The sequence below is a fragment of the Mytilus trossulus genome, chromosome 3, assembly GCF_036588685.1.
Source record: "Mytilus trossulus isolate FHL-02 chromosome 3, PNRI_Mtr1.1.1.hap1, whole genome shotgun sequence".
NCBI lineage: Eukaryota > Metazoa > Mollusca > Bivalvia > Mytilida > Mytilidae > Mytilus > Mytilus trossulus.
In genome coordinates this window covers 69368067-69389715 of record NC_086375.1, presented here as the reverse complement: position 1 = coordinate 69389715, position 21649 = coordinate 69368067, and the positions used below count along the sequence as shown (strand labels likewise).

Sequence of the window (21649 nt, the reverse complement as noted above, 5' to 3'; positions counted from 1 at the left end):
AGTGCCATTTTAATGGAATGAAACCAAACATAGCATGAATGTTCCTTATAGTGCTGATAAAGTGTTGATACTTTGAAAATGATCTGTCATCCAAGATGGCCACCAGAGGGGGACTTCATTAAACATTGTACCTATGGAACAATAAATACAAATGTCTTCTTTTAGAACAACTGAATGAAACCAAACCAGGCATGAATGTTCCTAATGAGGTGTCTTATAAGTGTTGTTTCTTTGTAGCTGAACCATCATTCAATATGGCCACCAGCAGGGGACTTAGTTTAACATAAGACCCAATAGGAAAAAGATACAAATGCTTTTTCTAGAGGAGCGCTGAATGGAATGTAATTAAACATGGCATGAATGTTGCTTATTTGATGGATTCCAATTTTCATGGATTTCATGGGTACAGGTGAACCATGAAATTTACCATTAACAAATTTCCAATAGGCTTGTATGTAGACTTCAGCAAAACAATAAAATCAAACATCTACTGACATGTAAGTTTTTCTTAATCCACTAAAATTGTATCCATGACAACAAATGAATCCACACTATTTATAAATCCAACTTGTAATATTGAAAATTGAAATAAATATTAATGAATAGGGAATAAATTCCACAATGTCTTGCCTTATAAAGATACACAATGGTTTCAACTAAGGACAAATATTTTAATTTATTGTGAAGATGAAAACAGATAATTTATTACATGATGATAATGATTTTATTTATGAACTGAAAATGGTACAGATTATTAAACCATGTTGTCCTCCAATAGACTATACAACTGGTGCTATTTTCTGTTGTGACAGTTCAGCCTTGGAACATTCTGTTGGAGGAACAAACACATTCAGGTCTGTAATACCAATATGCAAATCAAAGTAGCTGAAATGGGAAAATAGAATTATAAACTAAAATGATTTAACTTACTTAAATGTATGTATGAAAGGAAAGTTTTCATAAATTTTGCAAATATTACCTATTACTTGAATTAACGTGAGATTAGACAATGCATGGCATTGGAAAACTAGTTAGTTGGAGAATGTCATTTGTAAAATTAGGAAATAGTATTGGAAAAGTCTTTAAATTATACCATGGCAATTAATTTGTCATAATATTAGACCATGGCATTACTTAAAATGTATTTGCTTACACCTATAATCATTTAAATCATATTTTCCCCCAATTATTTATTTATAATTAATGAGGCTGTGAACAAGCAGAGGTAGTGTATATAATATGTCAACAAAAAATTGGCAGGGCCTGCATATAATTGTTGTATTTGATCTATTAACTTGACAATTCAATATTAAAGGTAATAATAGAGAAGGAACTGGTTACCTTTCTAGAGCACATGCCTTCACCCAAGATGGGGTTGTTCTGTTCAGTCTTAAGTTTTATGTGTATTATTGTTTTCTGTTTGTCTTTTTCATTTTTAGCCATGGCATTATCAGTTTGTTTTAGATTTATGAGTTTGACTGTCCTTTTGGTATCTTTCGTCCCTCTTTTATGTGTATTCTTTGTTAACAGTTTGTTTACCTTCTACTTATGGCTTTGATTGTCAAGAAATAAAGTAAATTGACTTCAAGAAATACAGCTGTCTTATGTAGGACTGCAAAAAGACTTTCTTCGTGGTGCATATATTATAAACAAAAACATTACAAAACAATAAAATATGATTCTACAGAAACTTACTCAGAATGTTCAAATCCATATGTCTTACTGAAATGAAGGTTCTGCACTGGATAACAGCTGGGATATGTTACCAAGCCGGTGTAATATTCTGTAAATATAGTTTTAAAAATTATAAACCTTGACAACTAGACCGCATCTATGTTGTGTTACAATGAGTTTGTAAACATGGATTTTGTAATATCCATGAATATTCCAAGATTTATAAAATCAATAGCAGTTTTAGTATTTCTGTATATTCCTAAAATTGTTAACTTTTGTAAAATCATCGTAAGTTATTAGGTACTTTTTTTTTAAATTATCACGTTTACAGTTTAAAATATTACAAATTACTGTTTAGTATTGAATTTTTATATGATAGACCAGTAGGTGGGAGAAGCTTTACTGTTACAAAGTTACCTAGTACCTACGTTAGACCCTGTCATGTTATTTCATGAATATTTAGGACCAGAAAAAAAATATTGATTAAGTAAATTCTACTTCGATGAACTACTTATTAATACATATATTTTGCTATAAATGTTAAATGGAGAAAACTTCATAAGTCAGTTTGACTTGTGTGACTGTCTTATCCAATTTGTACTTGAACAAATAACCTGATTTGTTAACTATAAACACCTAAAACGTACTCATATACATAAATAAACTCTTCAGATCCGAAATCTTAGTAGATGACAGATATCCATCATGAGAAAAAAACGCAACAGGGAATTACTTTGACGGATTATTCAATGTTCGTAATAACCATCATATGTTCTGACTGTTATCGAATCATTTACCGTTCGTTTCATTTGCTGAGAATGCTTGGACTGCAACAAATTCCCCTGGAACTCCTACTGCTCCTAGTTCGAAAAGTCCATCAAATTTAGCATTAGGATGTACACCACGATAATGGAATGGCCTGTTGATAGCTGACACTGTACAAATCCGGGTTTTCAGATTTAATGTGTAGTTTTTGTTCTAAAATTTCGAGATAAAAAAACATAAAATACTCTACAATAAAAAAAAAATGATGAAGTGACACGTTCAATTTCGACTGAGGATATAAACTGTAAATCTGACTTCTGGTTTTGTTTGGTCTGGTCTGAAGCTTTGGTCTCTGGACAGTTTTGTATCAAGAAAAACTCATTTACTATAGAATATGAACATTCAACTGTAATCGGACGTTGTATCCGCGGATTTTTCAACAGTGCAGATATATTCAAGTTAAAAGCGATAGTTTTAAAGAGTTGCCTGATAATGGTTCAAATTATGTCATTGTTCAAATAAAACCGATCACAGCAAGCTTTATCCCGAGTAACCCCATTGTACAGATACATACGGTCATAGTAAGCTTTTATTCTAAGCAACACAACTCATGAAGTGTACAGGTTCAGACGGTCATATATAGTACGTTAATTCAAGTCGCCTGCCATGAAGGTAAAGTACAGGCACATGCCGGTATGAAATCAAGTTACCTTATGTACGGGCATATGCCGGTATGAAACCAAGCTACCTGATTGTACTAGTACAGACTATAACAGTTATCTCATTGTATAAGTACAGACGAAAATAGAAACTTACCTGATTGCATAAGTACAGACGATAATAGTTACCTGATTGTAAACGGGTACAAACGATAATATTTACTTGAATGTACAAGCATACGGTCATAGTTGCCTGATAGTACAGGTACAGACGATCATAGACTAGTCACCTCATTGTACAGACAGACATGATAATAGTTACTGCATCGTACAGAAAAACATGGTAATAGTTACCTCATTGTACAGACAGACATGATAATAGTTATCTCATTGTACAGACAAACATGATAATAGTTACCTCATTGTACAGAAAACATGATAATAGTTACCTCATTGTACAGACAGACAAGATAAAAGTTACCCCATTGTACAGACAAACATGATAATAGTTACCTCATTGTACAGACAGACATGATAATAGTTACCTCATTGTACAGACAAACATGATAATAGTTACCTCAATGTACAGACAAACTAGATAATAGTTACCTCATTGTACAGACAAACATGATAATAGTTACCTCATTGTACAGACAAACTAGATAATAGTTACCTCATTGTACAGACAAACATGATAATAGTTACCTCATTGTACAGACAAACATGATAATAGTTACCTCATTGTACAGACAAACATGATAATAGTTACCTCATTGTACAGATAAACATGATAATAGTTACCTCATTTCAGATCACAGATGATAATAGTTACGATCAGTTACCTCATTGTATAGGATCAGACGATCATAATAACCTTTGTCTCCACCAATGTCTACCTCGGCTATCTGTCGTTCACGTTTATTGGTTTCATCGTAACTTATTCTACGATACTCCTGGTATTTCTGCTCGTAATCAGTCTGTCAAAAATAAATTTATAAATGTACTTCAGTTAAGTTATCCTAAAAAAACTAATTTTAATTTTGTACATAAGACTCGCGTTACGCCTACACAAAACTCGTCAGTGACTCTCGAAACAAAAAAGCTAAAAGCCAAATAAAGTACGCCTGCAGATTGATAGTATGAATATCGAACTATTCTGTTATTTTTATTTTTACCAAGAAAAGATTGGTTGTTATAGTTGAAGAATATTTTACTCCCGCGACACAGTACATTAAAAGTCCAAAACTACGCCCTAAATATCTGGTTCGATAATTGTTGTGAATTCATAAAAAAAATGGTTTAAGAATCCAGGAAAGTTTTTGTTTTATTGCAGCAGTCTCCGGTTTGAGTAAGTCAATATGTTTTTGAGGGAATCGCGGACTGATCCCTCTTTATTATGCGCTCGCCGGTAGGCGATAAGTAATTCAGGGTTTCCTTGTACTTCCCCAAAATAATATTGGTCTCCGTTCTCTTTTTATTTGCCTCAACCTAATATTATAAACCTTAAACACAATGTTTATTACCACAAAACACAGTTCAATGAAAACCAAAACTCGTTGACTTTAAAATTATTATACATCTAAATCATTATTTAAATAAATTGAAATAAATATGGTTGTAAAATATGTAAAAAGAAACAGGTTAGACGATCAGTGCTTACATAGTACCGTGATTTTCGTTATAATAGAAGCATATCTTACCCGCAGCTCTCTTGACTCCCATTGTGGTGGTGAGTCTAAGGAAAAAATAAGAACCAAATTAAGAGAGACTGGAAAACAGTTGACTAAATTATTACCGCTTGATAGCCTAGAGTGCCTTAATGGAAAAGAGGCTGCCTCTTTTAAAATGAATAAGAATATTTTTTTCACGCATCTTTTACCTTTCTCATAAAAGTGAAATATAATTAGAAAATAATATAATTTATTTTCTTTAACCTCTCTCGGCAAATATCTTAAATATCGTTAAATTATTTCGCTTTATTTTTTAAACATAGCATATATTCCATACGCTTTAAAGATGCGTTTTTTATTGATATTTTAATAGTTGCTGCTTTTGTGTAAACCGGGATTAAATACTGACTAGAGACATGTTAATAACTTTAATAAATTTGTACTTACTGCATGGCTTTGGAGCCTGGGCATACGCCGAAACTACCAAACATACAAAAATGAGGACCTTCATGTTGATTCAGGTAGGAAAAAACAATATGACAAAATATCGGTGAACTGGTCTTTTATCCCCGAACGAGAACTGGATAATACCAACGCTATCAAGAAGAGGAATTCTCGGTTGATTTGACTGATATAGAATGAAGTGTCACTTCACCCTGTTTAAAAATAAAGTCAATGTCAGGGGTGTAATGAATAGTACTTTTTCAAGGTCACTCCTAATTTTCTATGACAGTCGTAAATTATTTACTATTCTGGAAAATATTTTAATCTGCACTCATTTTCCCACTAGTATTGTAACAGTATAAATAGCAGTTATTCAGATATCTGTTGTTTTATGTGTAAACTATACAAATAAAGTGTCGTCCTGTCATATTATTCCCACTTTGAGAGGTCATTCTTAAAAAAAACCACTTCATTTTTTTATTCATTTTAAATATGCTATAAACATACATGTTGCGTATATACGTTTCCGATCGACCACAGCAATAACTGAAGATAAACATTCATTATCACATTTTTCTCTGAGAAGCATAAATTTTCTGTAGGAAAATACTGAACGACTGAAACCAATACAAACTGTTTTGATGACTCCAAACCACACACCAGGATATATCTGATTTAATTCTCCCTTCCGATTCTGTATGTGTCTGTCCAAGCCAGGAGCCTGCATGTAACTCAGTGGTTGTCGTTTATTGCTGTGTTACATATTTGTGTTTTGTTCATAAATTAGGCTGTTAGGATTCTCTTTTGGATTGTTTTACATTTGTCATTTTTGTGTTCTTTTACAATTTGATTAAAATATAGATCTCTGATTTCGCTATACTCATATGTAGTATAAAGAAATCAGAGATCTATATTTTAAATTAAATTGTGTTCCTTTATAGCTGACTATGGGATATGGGCTTTGTTCTTTGCTGAAGGGTGCATGGTTGCCTCTATTGGTTGATGTCTGTGTCAATTGGTCTCTTGTTCAGCACTGTCTCTTTGGCAATCAAACCATATCATTTAATTTATATAATATGCTTAACTGAATGCTTGTCGTTTGTTTATGTAATATATACGTGTTTCTCGTTTCTCGTTTTGTTTATATAGATTAGACCGTTGGTTTTCCCGTTCGAATGGTTTTACACTAGTAATTTTGGGGCCCTTTATAGCTTGTTCTTCGGTGTGAGCCAAGGCTCCGTGTTGAAAGCCATACTTTAACCTATAATGGTTTACTTATTAAATTGTTATTTGGATGGAGAGTTGTCTCATGGCACTCACACCACATCTTCCTAGATCTATTAACTACCAGATAAAACAATGGAAATATGTTTATTGGTTGCGCAATTTTTTACAGTCAAGAAGCGAAAATTATTGAACAATCAGAGCAATGCGCAACCTGTTATGGCATGAAAATATGGAACAAAAATTAACAGTTTTTACTGTCTTTGAAGAGGTAAGCATTCAACAATTATAATATTTGTTCCTTATTGTTAAGTTTCCAATTTCTTTGACGATGATATTCCTTCTTACTATGTCATGTGTATGTTTAGCCAACTCATTCCCTTTTATCCAACTTATTCCCTATGCTCGTATTTGTAACTTGTAATTTAAAATACAAGAGAACGCAACTAATCTATGTGTGGACGATATGCTGCTTCAAAACCATTATTTAAACAGTGGTGTTGTTTAAAAAGCACGTAAATTTAGTTACGATCCTGTAATAATTAAGAGTCATATTTCCGGTCGATACTTATATTTTGAAATTGTACAAGGCATTGCCTTTTACAGACTCTTATTACGTCTTTTTACGCGTACTCAGTTTAGCCCTAAAACATGGTGTATTTTTAATCGTAATAAGCTTTAGACTATCTTTGAAAAATAGCGTGTACACATATAGATCGGTACTTGATTTTTTCTACTGTACTAGTATGTCATTTACGTGTCGATCTGCTGAGTCAGTCATTTCTGTAAACTTAGATTCCAGTCTACCCATGTTAACTTATTGATCCTTTAAATAAACGTATTCTTATAGGTTATTATTTTAATCATGTTGTTTTATTGATACTAACATTGATTTTGTTTAAAAAAAAAACATATCTACATGTATAGTCCTGTATATGTACATTTATGATAACTTATTATCCTACATCCTGTCGATACTGTATATGTTGGTATTACACACGGTCATGTGTTTCTGATATTGTTTATTACGTCTTTACACTAAATCCCCTGAATGTCTACTTATTGATACTTTAGTCTTGAAGAACATTCATCGGTCTACTATTATTAGTTTTAATTGGCTTTGAATTATCTTGCAGTAACTTATTTGTATTTTTATACTTATATTGTTGTGTATGATATTGTTCAGTATTGGTATGTGACACTATAATAAAATATTCTGTCTGTCTGTCTGTCAGTAACTGTTCAGTACTCTGATTTCGGTGCTTTGTGTCTATTGTTTTGTGCCTCGTACCGATCATTTAAGTTAAGCCAATTGCAATTGATTTTAAAGTGTGTCCTTATTTTTGCTGTTACACTGCTGTCCTAGATTTAACCCCAACACATTCTTTTTTTACATGTGCCAAGTCAGGAGCCTGTACACGGTGGTTGTTGTTGTTTTTTTTTTCTTTTGTAATATTTGTTTTTGTTTTATTACTTTAGCAACACTCAGGTAGTTTTCTCGTTTGCATTGTTTCACATTTTTTTTATACCGGGCCTTTTATCACTTACAATACAGTGTGGGTTTTTGTTGAAAACCATTTGGTACCTATATGAATACGTCTGAAAAGGACAACAATCAGATCGTTAGTTTTTTAATTTGAATATTTTCACATTTTTCATTTCGTTCCTTTTATAGCTGACTACTCGGTATGCGGTATGGGTTTCGCTCGTTATAGTAGGTCGAATTGTGACCTATAGTTGTAATCTTCAATATGATTTGGTTTCTAGTGGAGAGTTGTTTCATTGGCAAGCATACCATGTCCTCTTATTTCATTTAGTGTTGGTATAAAATATTGTGCAGTATCTGGTAAATATCTGAAGTATCTTGACGGCCAATTTAGACTCGAAGCTAGCAAGAGCTTGCACAAGTCTCGAAGACTATACTCAGACCTTTTAAATTTATACGGCATTTAGGGGTTTTGAGTTCTTGGTTGCATTCTTCTTGTCGTATTGACCCAAAGATCCAAAATTATTGTATTACTATTTCATATTTGATCAAAATTAACATTACGGTATGGGTTGGATGATTTTGTTTTTTTGTTTTTTGTTGTGTTTTGTTGGTATTTTTTGGGGGGAGGGGTCAGTTTATTTCTCATTATCAGCAAAATCAAAACAATACTGTAAATAAAAGATTTATTTCCAATCGAGCTGCTTAATAACAAATCATTCCAATTCAAAATGATAGCATATATAACTCCAAAGGGGAACAGTTAACTTTTTAAAATGCAGGATTTGCATGTCGCTTTCATTTGAAGCTGACCTTGAAATGCGCTTCAGTATCATACGACGGGCATGATCTTCTTCTTGTTCATCTCCTCTTCTGCCTTGATACATTCTTGAGGTGGGATGAAAACATTCAGGTCAACGATTCCAATGTTCAAATCGAAGTAGCTGTAATATATCAATGTATAATTTAAGACCAACAATATCAAACTGCTACAGTAAGAAGAATGTTATCATGAAATCGATTTTATTTTTGTTTTGTTTCGTTTCGTTTTTATTTTATTTATTTTGCTTATTTTTATTTTTCCACGATATGTTTTGTAATAGTGATTGTACTTGAATGATATGGTACAATTCATCAAAATAATATTGATATTAAAAGGTATATATGTAAGTAATTGTTTTATTGAAAAAAAGTTCGTTGCATTGTTGAATGATAAATAACATAATCGTTTACTTGTATAGGCAGAAATATAAAAAGATGTATGTCTATTTCATAGAGAAATAAACAATTCTTATTTGCACATTACAAAACAGATTTTTTTAAATACTTACTCTGAGTGTTCAAATCCGCTCGCCTTACTGAAAAATAAATTCTGTACGGGGTAACAGCTTGGGTATGTTACTAAACCAGTATAAAAACCTATAAATAAATAAATCATCGTATTTTATTCCAAAATGAATGACGTATCGTTGCAATGTCCATATTAGGCAGACTTAAAGAATAGCCATCTTATTCAAGCAATTATTTCAATTGCAGTCTTTTCTGTAATCCAGCAAAAGTAGTCCTACTTTGACACAAAATAGTGCTTTTGATGACATTAAATACTTAAACTATTAAACCTACAAATTTGCAGAAATGAAACTTTTGGTGAAAGGGAAATATATTTAGACCATTTTAAGCCAAAATTCACTTGTCTATGAGTTTGCATTAAAAAAATCAGAATTAAAGCGCTACATAGTACACTAATTTAAGATTTCCAGAAAACCGGGAGTTATTTTGATAGTACCTGTCTTTTCAAAATCATAAATTTCTTACAAGACTAAACATTGGTTGAAAATTGGCATGTAGGAAGGTGGGTGATACATGTACAATTCAGGATTTACCTGGTTTCCTTGAAGTTAAACTTAAGGTAAAATATTTAGAAAGCTGTGAAAATTGCAAAATTTGGTTGAACAGATAGGGATTTTTAATTGGTGGTCTGACACCTAAAAAGAATCCGTATATCTTCAACAGACAACCTAAATCAATGGAAATATAGTACGGTCTGTGAATTAAATTGTCAAATACCATTTTGAAAACTTGATATATTTGTTAAGGTTTTTTAGTCGTTTGTGTGCTGTGTGGTTCGCGTATATCCCCGTCTACCTTCATTCACACATCATTTTGCATTGAACATTTAGATAATAAAAATAAATTCATCGTCAGACAGTAAACTTTTAAAACTTTTTTAAACGACTATTAGTAAACGACATTTATTAGAATCATGGTGCGTTTGATCAGATGCATATGTAACTAACCATCAGTTCCGTTTGCTGAGAAAGCTTGAACTGCTACTACTTCTCCTGAGACTCCGACAGCACCAATATTGAAAATACCATCAAACTTAGCATCTGGGAATACACCACGATGACGGAATGGTCTGGTTAAAGCTGTTACTGTGCATACTTTGGTTTTCAGATTGAGTGAGTAGTTCTTGGCCTGTTGAAATAACGTTCATTGCATAAATAGACAACCTAAAATAATGGATAAAACCGCTTAGTTTATTATACATGCATTCTATGCAATTAATTTTTTTCTTCACATTAATGTTTTGAAAATTTTAAAATTTACTGTGCATGTATGTTGCATGTTTCTCTAGTTAAGATTCTAATGCTACCCTGATTCAACTATTTATAAAAATTTCAGCTTATTCATTAGACTGTAGAATACAACTCGTTTAGGTTTTCCAATTAATATCATTAGTATTTCAGTTTACATCTTGCATCTTTTTATTCCCTACTTTTGGGTTATTTTGTAAATAAGTATGTCACTAAATCACTCAACGTTAATTCAATATTAGTCAATATAATAGTAGCATGGCAGAGTATGTCTTACCTCATTGTACAAATAGAGTCTGTCAATATATTCTTTATCTGATCCCAAGAGTATTTCCTCCACTTCACGTACCCTCCTGTTGGTCTCATCATAACTCAATTTACGAAATTCCTCAAATTTTCGTGAGTAATCTTGCTGTAAACAGATAAAAGGTTCATTATATTGAACAATTTCTCTCTCATATTTTCTCATTAATTTAAGAAATATAAGATCTATGATGCACGTTCTTGGCTTGTTTTGACGACATATTGATAAGAAAAAATGTAAACCACACTTTTTACATTTCATGCGTACGAAGCACTTTTCTGGATTAACCTTTTTCAGGATCGACAAAAGGCGAATATTTGAAACCCAATGATACAGTTGATGAGATAAATGACCTTATAGGACCAAAAAGTAACAGCCAAACCCATCTATGTTCATCTTTGCCACATCTATTTAAATTATTATTATACTTTCATATTTTTCTCTACTGGAACAATAACTTATCATTGTATATGACTTTTCATTGATAGTTTGTTGAAAATCAATGTAACCACATAAACTTATAACTCTGGATGTTAATATGATAAAAAAAAATAGCAGGGAAAAAAATAATTTGAATTAAAGTAAACTGGTAACACAGAGAAATATCTTGCTCATGTGACCAAATCACAAACTATTAACAAGTGTTGAAGCCACATCTTTAAAAGTTCTATTTAGTATACTATAGATTTTATTGAGATTTCTAAATAAAAATTTTAAAGGATTATTCAGTTTATTTCTTTTCTCTTTTCTTTCATACTGTAATTAAACTGTTCTTAATTTGAAAAGCTTACTCTAATTTCCCTGGCTTCCCATTGTGGTGGAGAATCTGAAATAGAAATTCATCATTCAATCATCCATTTGTCCGGCATTAAAATATGTAACGGTAGCACAACTAAAACAATTCATAGTAAGGTTACCACTGTATATAATATAAAGGATTTAAAAAGTAACATATGCATGTATTAAAGTTTACCAAAATTTTGTTTTACTAATATGACTTACCGCAAGGTTTTGGAGCCTGAGCAAACGCCGAAACTACCAAACACAGAGCAATGAGGTACTTCATATCGATTCAGATGAGACCAACCAACTGACACAATTAATTGGTAACCGGGTACTTTTATTCTGTTTATCTTCATGTTCCATTTTCTGACCATCTGACAATAACAACGTTATCTTCCTTTGGCATCCTCCAGAGAATTGTCGATAACAGTCCACTAGACGAAATTTTTATCTCGCTGGAGTTTGTTTAAAGACATAATACTTGTGATAGTAACCTGCAAAAATGTGCTTCTCATCATTTAATTTAAATAAGGTTAAAATTGGTTATCTTACAAGGTTACGTCAAAAATAAAAACCTTGTTCGTATTTGTAATCTTCTTTCGTGGACATGTCAGTGTCAATTGTATTCTGGTTTGCTTCGGTTGCATCAGTGTATACTACATCAGAACTCGTGTTGTCTATTAAAAAAGATAGTTCACTTTTTGTCTCCATGATTGACAAGAAAAACTACGCTTTTATGCCTTAAATTTCCACCCAGAAACTTAAACTGAAAAATACTTTTTTTTTTTTTTCACTGTCTCATTTACTTTTACTCCGTATTCGTATAAGGCGAAGTTGGAAGTCTCGGTTTTGTTTCTTGTAAACATTTGTTTTTGTTCTTCAAAGCGTACCAGAACATGTTTGTAACGAAATTAATCATAATTTTGATTTCAGGTTGCTATACAGTTAAATAGTTAATAGGACTCCATACAAAACTGATTTGGTCAACTTTTCCCCTTAAACATTGTTATTTGGATGGAGAGTTGTCTCATTGGCACTCCCACCACATATTTTATAAATTGATCCTTCCAATGTGTTTATACGTTTCTATGCTATAAACGTTCGATCTGCACTTCAGTACTATTATGACCAGTCCAATGTACCATTATACGAGACAAACAATATTTTTGATGGCATCACATCGAGTTTTGGAATATTAAAGTGTTATACTATATCAAAATAGTTAGAAGGAAAGCAACAAACTTATAGAAAATAGTTTAACATATTAGAATATTCCCGTTTTTTATCTTACAGTGCAGAAAATAAGGAGATGGCGTATTCTTGCCAATGAGACGACTATCCACCAGACCTTATGTCGTAGATGGTATCAACTGCAAGCCAACATTCGGCCTACCTCCGACAATGAGAACCACATATATTTTTTTGAAACACCAGAGAAAGCTACATAATGCTATATGTATATACATATTTCCTATAGATTAATTTAAGGATAAAACTCGAATGTTTCCGGTAAGAGTGTAACAATGTGTCCACTCTTGCTGTCTAGTCAAGGTCGACAAACGTTATGGTACAATCCTGTTTTTCTCAGATGTGTTTACTTTAACCTGACATGTTTACTGGAGCTGAAGATGCCTCTCTTCCAGAAGTACCTAAGTTTATCCCTTGGTTTTAATGGAGTTTTGTTGCTCAATTCTTTTTCATTTTTTTTTGTGGGTTCGTGTTGCTCAATCTTCCATTTCTTTGTAGTGTTTTATTGAGTGTTATTTTTTTGTAAATATTTTTTGTATCATAGTTATCGATTTTTCCTTTTCTATTATGGTTCTTGGTTGTCCCTTTTAAGTTTACTTTCATAAATTATGACATTCAAAAATCTTTCAAATATAAGATAAATATACGAATGGTGTTTTTTATTTTTTTATTGTGATAATAAAGTTCATGAGTTAAACAATTGGTGAGATGTTCTTCATTTCCCACTCTTTTTCTGCTTGCACACATTCACGTGGTGGTACAAACACGTTCAAGTCCACAATACCAATGTTCAAATCGAAATAACTGTAAAAAAAATAGTGTTCATATAATATCGGACTTATATATAAAATTTTTATAGTACACTTTATATATGTGTTGTTTGGTCTATTATTCCCAATTATTTCAAAGTTACCTTGAGTTGAGACAAGAAATATTTTCGTATACTTGTGTTAAAACCTTAAAACTAATAGGTATTGGTACTCAGAAAGCTGTTATTTATTTCGGTGGATGTCCCCTATTAATTTTTTTAACATTCAATTCTGAAATAACAGTATTTTTCAATAACATAACAAATAACATGTGATGAAGGCAGGAAATGTATACGTCGTCAACATAGCTGCATGGTCTACCTCCAGTTTGCCTTGAAACGGTTGCGACAGTTTTCACTCTTATTTTCGCTGTAGTAAAGAAATGTAGACCTCTCTTGACTTCTCCCTTCCGGTTGTTCAAATCTTTCCAAGTTTGACCGAAATGTGGATATATTTTTGAAATTTCAAAATTTTGAATTATCAATGATAGAGAGAAATATTTGCATCTTGTCAGATAACTTACTCGGAATGTTCAAATCCATAGTCTTTACTGACGTAGATGTTCTGTACGGGATAACAGCTAGGATATGTTACTAAACCAGTGTAAAAGAATCCTTAAAAAAAAGCCAGCAATTAGTATCACATAATTAAAGAAGTTTGTGAATGACACAAAGTAAGTATTCCTGCAATTTTTTTTTTTTTTTTTAACTTGTTAGAATTAATGTTATTCATGTCCATCGTGTTATTTGTTACGTTATAGTTGTAAATAGATTATAACATAGTAGTTATTAATGTTTGACACGGTCTTTTACTGTCACTTCCTTCAGCTGATATAATGCAAAGGCTTTAAGTGTTTCCATCAGTAATGTAGATGAAATTTGGGTAAGGTAATAACAATGATAACTGATCGGTCTATTCGATACATGAAGTATTTCGTAAGATATTTATCTCATGACCTATATCCCATATTTTTCTCTCACTCCTTAAACTATAGGTCATATTTAATCTAAATTCATTATATTAGTTCAAAATATTTAATTTCATTGTTAAAACTTATTGGTATCTAAAGAAACGGTTAAGCAATGCATATGCATGAAATATTTGACGATGGGCGTTAAATAATAAATCTGAAGAAAGGTAACGTATGAAAATGTATGAAATATTTCCGAATGGACGCGTTAAGCAACTAGCAATCGATCAATCAAGCTAAAGAAAGGTAAGTAATACGACACGTATTATATAGTATGGTTTAAGAGACCTGTAATGACTGCATCTTGAATATATGTGTGCAACTTATGTTTTAATATTTGATTTGATTGCTTTCTTGCAGGACATTTTCCCACCTTCTTTGTCCAGGAATAGATATTCGGTTTGTATAAGTCGCGTTGTTGAGTTAATTATATATACACCGTATTAATATACCTCCAGTTATATTGGCAGACCATGCTTGTACGGCAACAACTTCTCCAGAAACACCGACAGCTCCAATGTTAAAGATACCGTCAAATTTAGCCTGAGGGTAGACACCTCTGTAACGGAATGGCCTAGTCAGAGCAGATACTACACACTTTCTGGTTTTCAAGTCTACTGAATAATTCTTGTTCTACAAAAATGACATAGACATATTTTGACTTAATTCTTACGAAATGACGTAGATATACAGAGTATAGTATAGATAGTTACAATATCCTTAATTAATATTCTCTTTTGATATTTCGTCAAACAATGTTTGCAATGAAAAAGGTCGTAATTTCGTTTGTAAAAAAAGTGTCACATTTGAACGTTAACTTAAATGAATTATCGAAAAGTCAGACACGTATTCACTCACTTTTATGCGTTGTATTTCGTCTGTTTATTTCAAAGAATAGTTATTCAATAAACGCTGAATTTAAAAAAAAAAATTGACTATCAAAATTTATGAATCTAGCTCAACAGAAAATATAGTAAACTGAATTCTTATTTTTAGTCGTTTTTACCTCGTTAAATAAATAAAGTCTATCGTAATATTCTTTGTCAGTTCCAATAATGATTTCTTCAACCTCACGAATCCTTTTGTTGGTCTCATCATAACTAAGTTTACGGTACTCTGCAAACTTCTTTGAGTAATCTTGCTGCAAATGATAAAAAAAACTTAAATACAATTGTTATATATAATTAGGCAATATTTAACAGAAAAATAGTATCTAACATTCTTCTGCTTCAGGGCGGGTTAAAGCAGCCGCAGAATTAATGGAATCTGAATTTTAGATTATGTATATATAAATCCTGAGCATTCAATTTTGAATATTGTAACTTCATTCATTTTTCCAATATCAAAATTTGATATTGCCAAAAATTTTATTCTGGAATTAGTTACAATGAAAGTTGAGAATTCCTTTAAGTATGATTCTGAAATAAAAACAAAATCAAAAAAAATAATGCATTATATAAAACTTCATTAAAAACACAATTAAAAACAGGAAAAGCTTACTTACCCTAATTTCTCTGGCCTCCCACTGTGCTGGAGAATCTGAAAAGGGAATGATATCTATATTATAACAAATGCAAAATCGTTAATGAATGAAAAAGATGTTACTCATATGGTGCGTCCGACGCACCCTTTTCTTTAATTGCATAGCTTAAAATTATTCATCAATGGTGAAACTGAAAATTTAAAAGCAAAGAAGTATGTAGTATTACAGTTGTTTGTTGAGAACGTCAATAATGTTCATATTGATTTTCTATTAGAATTTGTTATTGAAGATATGGGTTCATTTGGACCCTGTACATACTTTGTTCACTTGAAGTTCATCATCAAAATGAGTACGTATATATTTAGTAACTATACGTAATAGTATATATTATAGTACTTACCACATGGTTTTGGAGCCTGGGCGTAAGCCGAAACAACAAAAAGACACAGAGCAATAAGGTACTTCATTTCGATTCGAATGTGACTAGCGGACTGCGAGGGTCAGTTGTCGATCACTTTAAATAAACTTTGTTAGCCTTCTGAGGACATCATTCTAACAACGTTATCGTTTTAAGGTATTTTGTGATCTTACGATTTATAATGGCCTTCAAGATATCCTTGCGTGTCCTCCCATGTGTTTGTTCCTCTTATGCAATGTAAAGTTGATTGACCCAATTTTGGTAGAAATTATGGATAAACGTTAATCGTTACAGTAGAGATTACTTCATCATGTTCATACCTCTCCTCAAATCTGCCAGAATCTGTCATGAGAACTGTTTTATGACAGTATGTTGAACGGTCATCCTGACACCTTTCAGTTAGCTCTAGCTAGAATAGTTCTAACCTAGAACTGATTCGGTCAGTTCTACCTTGAACTGATTTAGACCGTTCTACCTAGAACTGATTTAGACCGTTCTACCTAGAACTGATTTAGACTGGTCTACCTAGAACTGATCCTGACAGTTCCACCCTAGAACAGTTTTAGACAGTTCTACCTAGAACTGGCTAAACCTTTGGTCAGTTATACGACTAGAACAGATCTACGGCTAGAACAGTTCTACGATTAGGATTGATTTAGTCGGTTCTATACGATAAGAATTGATTTGGTCAGTTCGATCCATATAACTGTTTTTTAACTCTTTGTCTTAAATCTAAATAAGTTCAAAGAATATAATATATATTAAAGGTGACGTCATTTAGTACTGTTTTACGATCATGACGGGTTTGGTCAGTTCTACGGCTAGAACAGTTTTAGTCAATTCTGCTGACAGTTCTTCGGTTATAACTGATTTGGTCAGTCCGACTGACAGTTCTACGGCTTGAATTGACTTGGACAGTTCTACCTATAGAACTGATTTGGTCAGTTCTACCTAGAACTAATTCTTTCAGTTCTACTTAGAACAGTTCTAGGGTAGAACTGTTTTATATCCTAGAACTGTTCTAGGACAGGTTAGAACAGTTCTATGACAGATTATGCTGACAGAACTAATGAGAGGTTAGAAGTGATCTCCATGCACTGTAATATAAAAAAAAAAAAAAAAAAAAATGTAATATGATGGGGAACAAATAAAGAAAAGTAAAAGAGGTGTATCGGTGGCCATGACGATTTTCTGAATAAAGATTATTCTTGTTTAGACTTGTTTCCATTTTTACACTACCATTGTTACATTAAAATTTGCTAGATGAACTCTTTGATACTGTTTTAGTTTTCTAGTAAGTCGTCTTCGGGGCCACTTGTACTCTATATAGGGAAGAGATATTTCTTGCATATCGATTTTTTTTGTTAGAAATACCTAGTTTGTCTCGATTTAAAGAGCAACTGTGTTATGTCACCATCAATCTGAAGTTTTTGTAAAGTTTCTAATATTCTAAACAATTGTCCTCCGACATTAATGCTTACTTCCGGTATCGTCAAATTCAATGATCATCATTCAATTAATGTATTACTGATCAACATGCTAAAAACTAGATATTAACAGATTTAATAAGCGTGAATTTTTTAAATACATGTATTAAAAAATAAAGTTTTTATTTCAATTACAATTGAACTTTTCCATATTAATTTGAGAGTAAAGTTATTTTGATCTGTTACATATTGATCAGACCGTACGCGTACGGTCCGACCGTATGAGTATTTTGAAAAGTACGCATACGGTCCAGACCGTACGCGCACGGTCCAAATACTCATACGGTCTGGAACATAACAACTAAAGAAAGGTTGGGATTGATTTGGGGGGTTATGGTCTTAACTGTTTAGGAATAAGGGGCCAAAAAGGGGGTCGAAATAAACATTTTTTGTCAGAAATTTATTATGTGTCAAATATTTAATTACATTCCAAATTCAGACCTGAATCAAGCGTGAATAGTGTGTCCATTTTTGTCCGAACGGTTTAGGGTTGGACCTCTGCGGTCGTATCCAACTGCATTCAAGCAATTTAATAAACACTTAAATATATATATACATATTAAGTTGTGAATATGGTGAAACTGATCCTCAAAATAAGTTTTAAATGCCCTGCATGGTGTGGAATAAATTTGTGTTAAATTGATCATATACTTCTTAACTTACTTATTTTAATCAATTTTAAATATTGTATACTGCCTTAATGATAACATATAACAATAACTGTTTAAATTTGTTTGCTGGGAATTAATTTAACGTAATTTACCAATTATGGATTCGGTAATTTCCGCTAAAATACGAAGTTTACCGAATGATCTCATCATTCGTTTATCTCATCATACATCAATCTCATAATACAACAAAAAACGTATAATGTTGTGAGCACTTCATATAATGTTGTGACCACTTCATATAATGTTGTGACCACTTCATATAATGTTGTGACCACTTCATATAATGTTGTGACCACTTCATATAATGTTGTGACCACTGCATATAATGTTTGGACCACTGCGTATAATGTTGTGAGCACTTTTAATATAATGTTGTGAGCACTTAATATAATGTTGTGAGCACTGCATATAATGGTGTGAACACTTTATATAATGTTGTGAGACCTTAATATAATGTTGTGAGCACTTAGTATAATGTTGTGAGCACTGTATATAATGTTGTGAGCACTGCATATAATGTTGTGAGCACTTTATATAATGTTGTGAGACCTTAATATAATGTTGTGAGCACTTAGTATAATGTTGTGAGCACTTAATATAATGTTGCGAGCACTTAATATAATGTTGTGAGCACTGCATATAATGTTGTGAGCACTGCATATAATGTTGTGAGCACTTAATATAATGTTCTGAGCACTTAATATAATGTTGTGAGCGCCTATTATAATGTTGTGAGCACTTTATATAATGTTGTGAGCACTGCATATAATGGTGTGAGCACTGCATATAATGGTGTGAGCACTGAATATAATTTTGATCATTAACATAAGGCAGTCAGGGCGTTCCATATAATATCGTTCAAATTTTTTACATCTTAATAGAAACTGAGACTACTATTACGTTATAGTAGTCTCATATAGATAATTTTAATTTTATCAATCAAATTAAATTTAAACTTGGCTATAATAACCATGTAGAATCGATAACTATGTACCACTGTATTAATAAATGAACAGAGGAATGGTATGATTATGAATGAGACAGCTATCCACCAGAGTTCAAATGACAAAGATATAGCCAAAAATAGGTCACCGAACGAACCTCGACAATGAGAAAAACTCATACCTAAACGTTGTGCACGATGTTCCTACAACACGACGTTACACCACCACGATGTCAAAGAGAGTTTTCTGAGACTTTTGACGTACGTTTATTCAATTTGCAAGTTTCATTTGCTTTTTTCGTGTAGTTGGTTGATTCTAAATATGTCTCTATTAAACTTGTGATGTCTATTTACCATGAATTTATTTATATCAAGTTGTGGAAATCGATTAAATAATTTTTACCCATAATTAACCTTAAAATGTTGTATTGTCGTAAGTAATGAACTTGAAGGAAGGGAAAATGGCACAGAGGTAAACGGTTTTCAATAAATGAATTATAACAAAACTTCACTCGCAGACTGCTAAGATTGCATGGTGAATATCATATGTCATGTACATTTTTCATATCTTGTTTCTACCCTTATACAAATATATATTTATATATCCGACACTCTGCACGTAAATAAAAACATATTTACCCTTGATTAATTTGAATAGATCTGTATTAAAAAATTGCTTGACACATAACGTGTCGCAATACAACCATTAAATAAATTATCATAACCCGATCTTGAAAATATTTTCCCAGTCATTTGAAGTTGCTTTCTTTCAAAATGTACTAATATTCTCCTGAATCGTCCGTATAATACGGGGTTGCATCAATTCAATGAAACTGTTTTGTCGCTGTTTCCGATAAGTCTTTCAGTTACCTCCGTTTCATGCACAACATGCACCGTGGGTTTTTTCGACAACCAGCAATTATTTTTTAAATTTCACCAAACGATTCGTTTTAAGTATCGGGAATACACATGTACAATGGAACAAATTTTGCACATGTAACGTCGAAAAAAAAAAGCGTTTGTTTGTTTTTTCGAGGTTTCTCGACGTTGGGACAAAATGGCTACCGTTTTGTTATGTTTCGTAGCATTTTATTCCTGTAAAAATCCAAACATGCAGTTAATAAAAAAAGAATCTAGACTTTATGTTCTTTTTGTGTATCTAAATTTTGCTTTGGTAAATTATAAAATACTTATTGAAATATCAGGTAACAAACCCGCATTAATTGCTTGGACAAATGAAATATCAACTTGGACAAAATGGCTACCGCTTGAAAAACGACTGTGTAGAGATGGTTTTATAGAATCTACTATTTTTAAACTCACGAACAATGAGGCAAATGTTTGTTCTTTCGGCAGATGTTATAATTATCTCACATTTGTTAGACATTTTTAGCTATGTCTACTTATAAAACTACCTTTTAGCCGTTAAGTCAACGAAAAACGTCATTGGACACTTTTCTTATCCCAGCTTAATATGGAGCCACCGAGTCAAACAAAATTCGACAAAAGAACGGCTTCAATTTAAGAAAGAACTGACACACTTCGTTGCTTCTGTCAAGTTTTGGGAAGATCAGAGAATAAGAAATAGGATCACTATACATAAGAGATAAAACAGTTGTTCAAAAATGTAACGTTGGACATCCGTTTTTTCATATAGCTTTGTTGTTTTACTCCTCAAATATACTAGATATTACTAAGCATATGACCAAGAGCTATAAGAACATAAAGGAAAACATACATGTATACTGAATTAGTTTTTATAGTGGTTAGCGTTAATTAACATTTTATTTTGTTTTGCGGAGGAAATTTCAAAGATTCTGTTTTAAATCATAGGGGTTGTAGGAACATCGTGCGTGACGTTCTAATAGTCAGCCACAAAGGCCCCGACACCAAAAAAAAAAAGATACAATTCAGACGAGGCCTCTATAAAACCATGTATGTGTGCACTCAACCCCAACAGAACTTGGGACAGTGGTATTACAACACTTAATTATTTAGAAATTATGAATTCGAA

At 32.2% G+C, this 21649-nt stretch overlaps 2 protein-coding genes across 2 annotated transcripts; both read right to left on the bottom strand.

The window, feature by feature from the left end:
• Positions 1-764: 764 nt before the first annotated feature.
• On the bottom strand, positions 765-16678 carry LOC134710992 (uncharacterized). Its single transcript, XM_063571415.1, has 16 exons — positions 16517-16678; positions 16138-16172; positions 15640-15774; positions 15086-15266; positions 14187-14277; positions 13553-13658; positions 10797-10931; positions 10220-10400; positions 9254-9341; positions 8761-8866; positions 5216-5273; positions 4799-4833; positions 3941-4075; positions 2472-2652; positions 1696-1783; positions 765-885 (listed from the first exon to the last, which is right to left on the bottom strand). Exons 1-16 carry the CDS (start codon positions 16581-16583, stop codon positions 780-782), a joined length of 1728 nt encoding a protein of 575 aa, XP_063427485.1. The 5' UTR covers positions 16584-16678; the 3' UTR covers positions 765-779.
• LOC134712251 (mammalian ependymin-related protein 1-like) lies at positions 8594-11989 on the bottom strand. The gene is made up of 6 exons (XM_063573615.1): positions 11826-11989; positions 11615-11649; positions 10797-10931; positions 10220-10400; positions 9254-9341; positions 8594-8866 (listed from the first exon to the last, which is right to left on the bottom strand). The coding sequence occupies exons 1-6, from the start codon at positions 11887-11889 to the stop codon at positions 8755-8757; spliced, it is 615 nt and encodes a 204-aa protein (XP_063429685.1). The 5' UTR covers positions 11890-11989; the 3' UTR covers positions 8594-8754.
• Positions 16679-21649: the final 4971 nt, after the last annotated feature.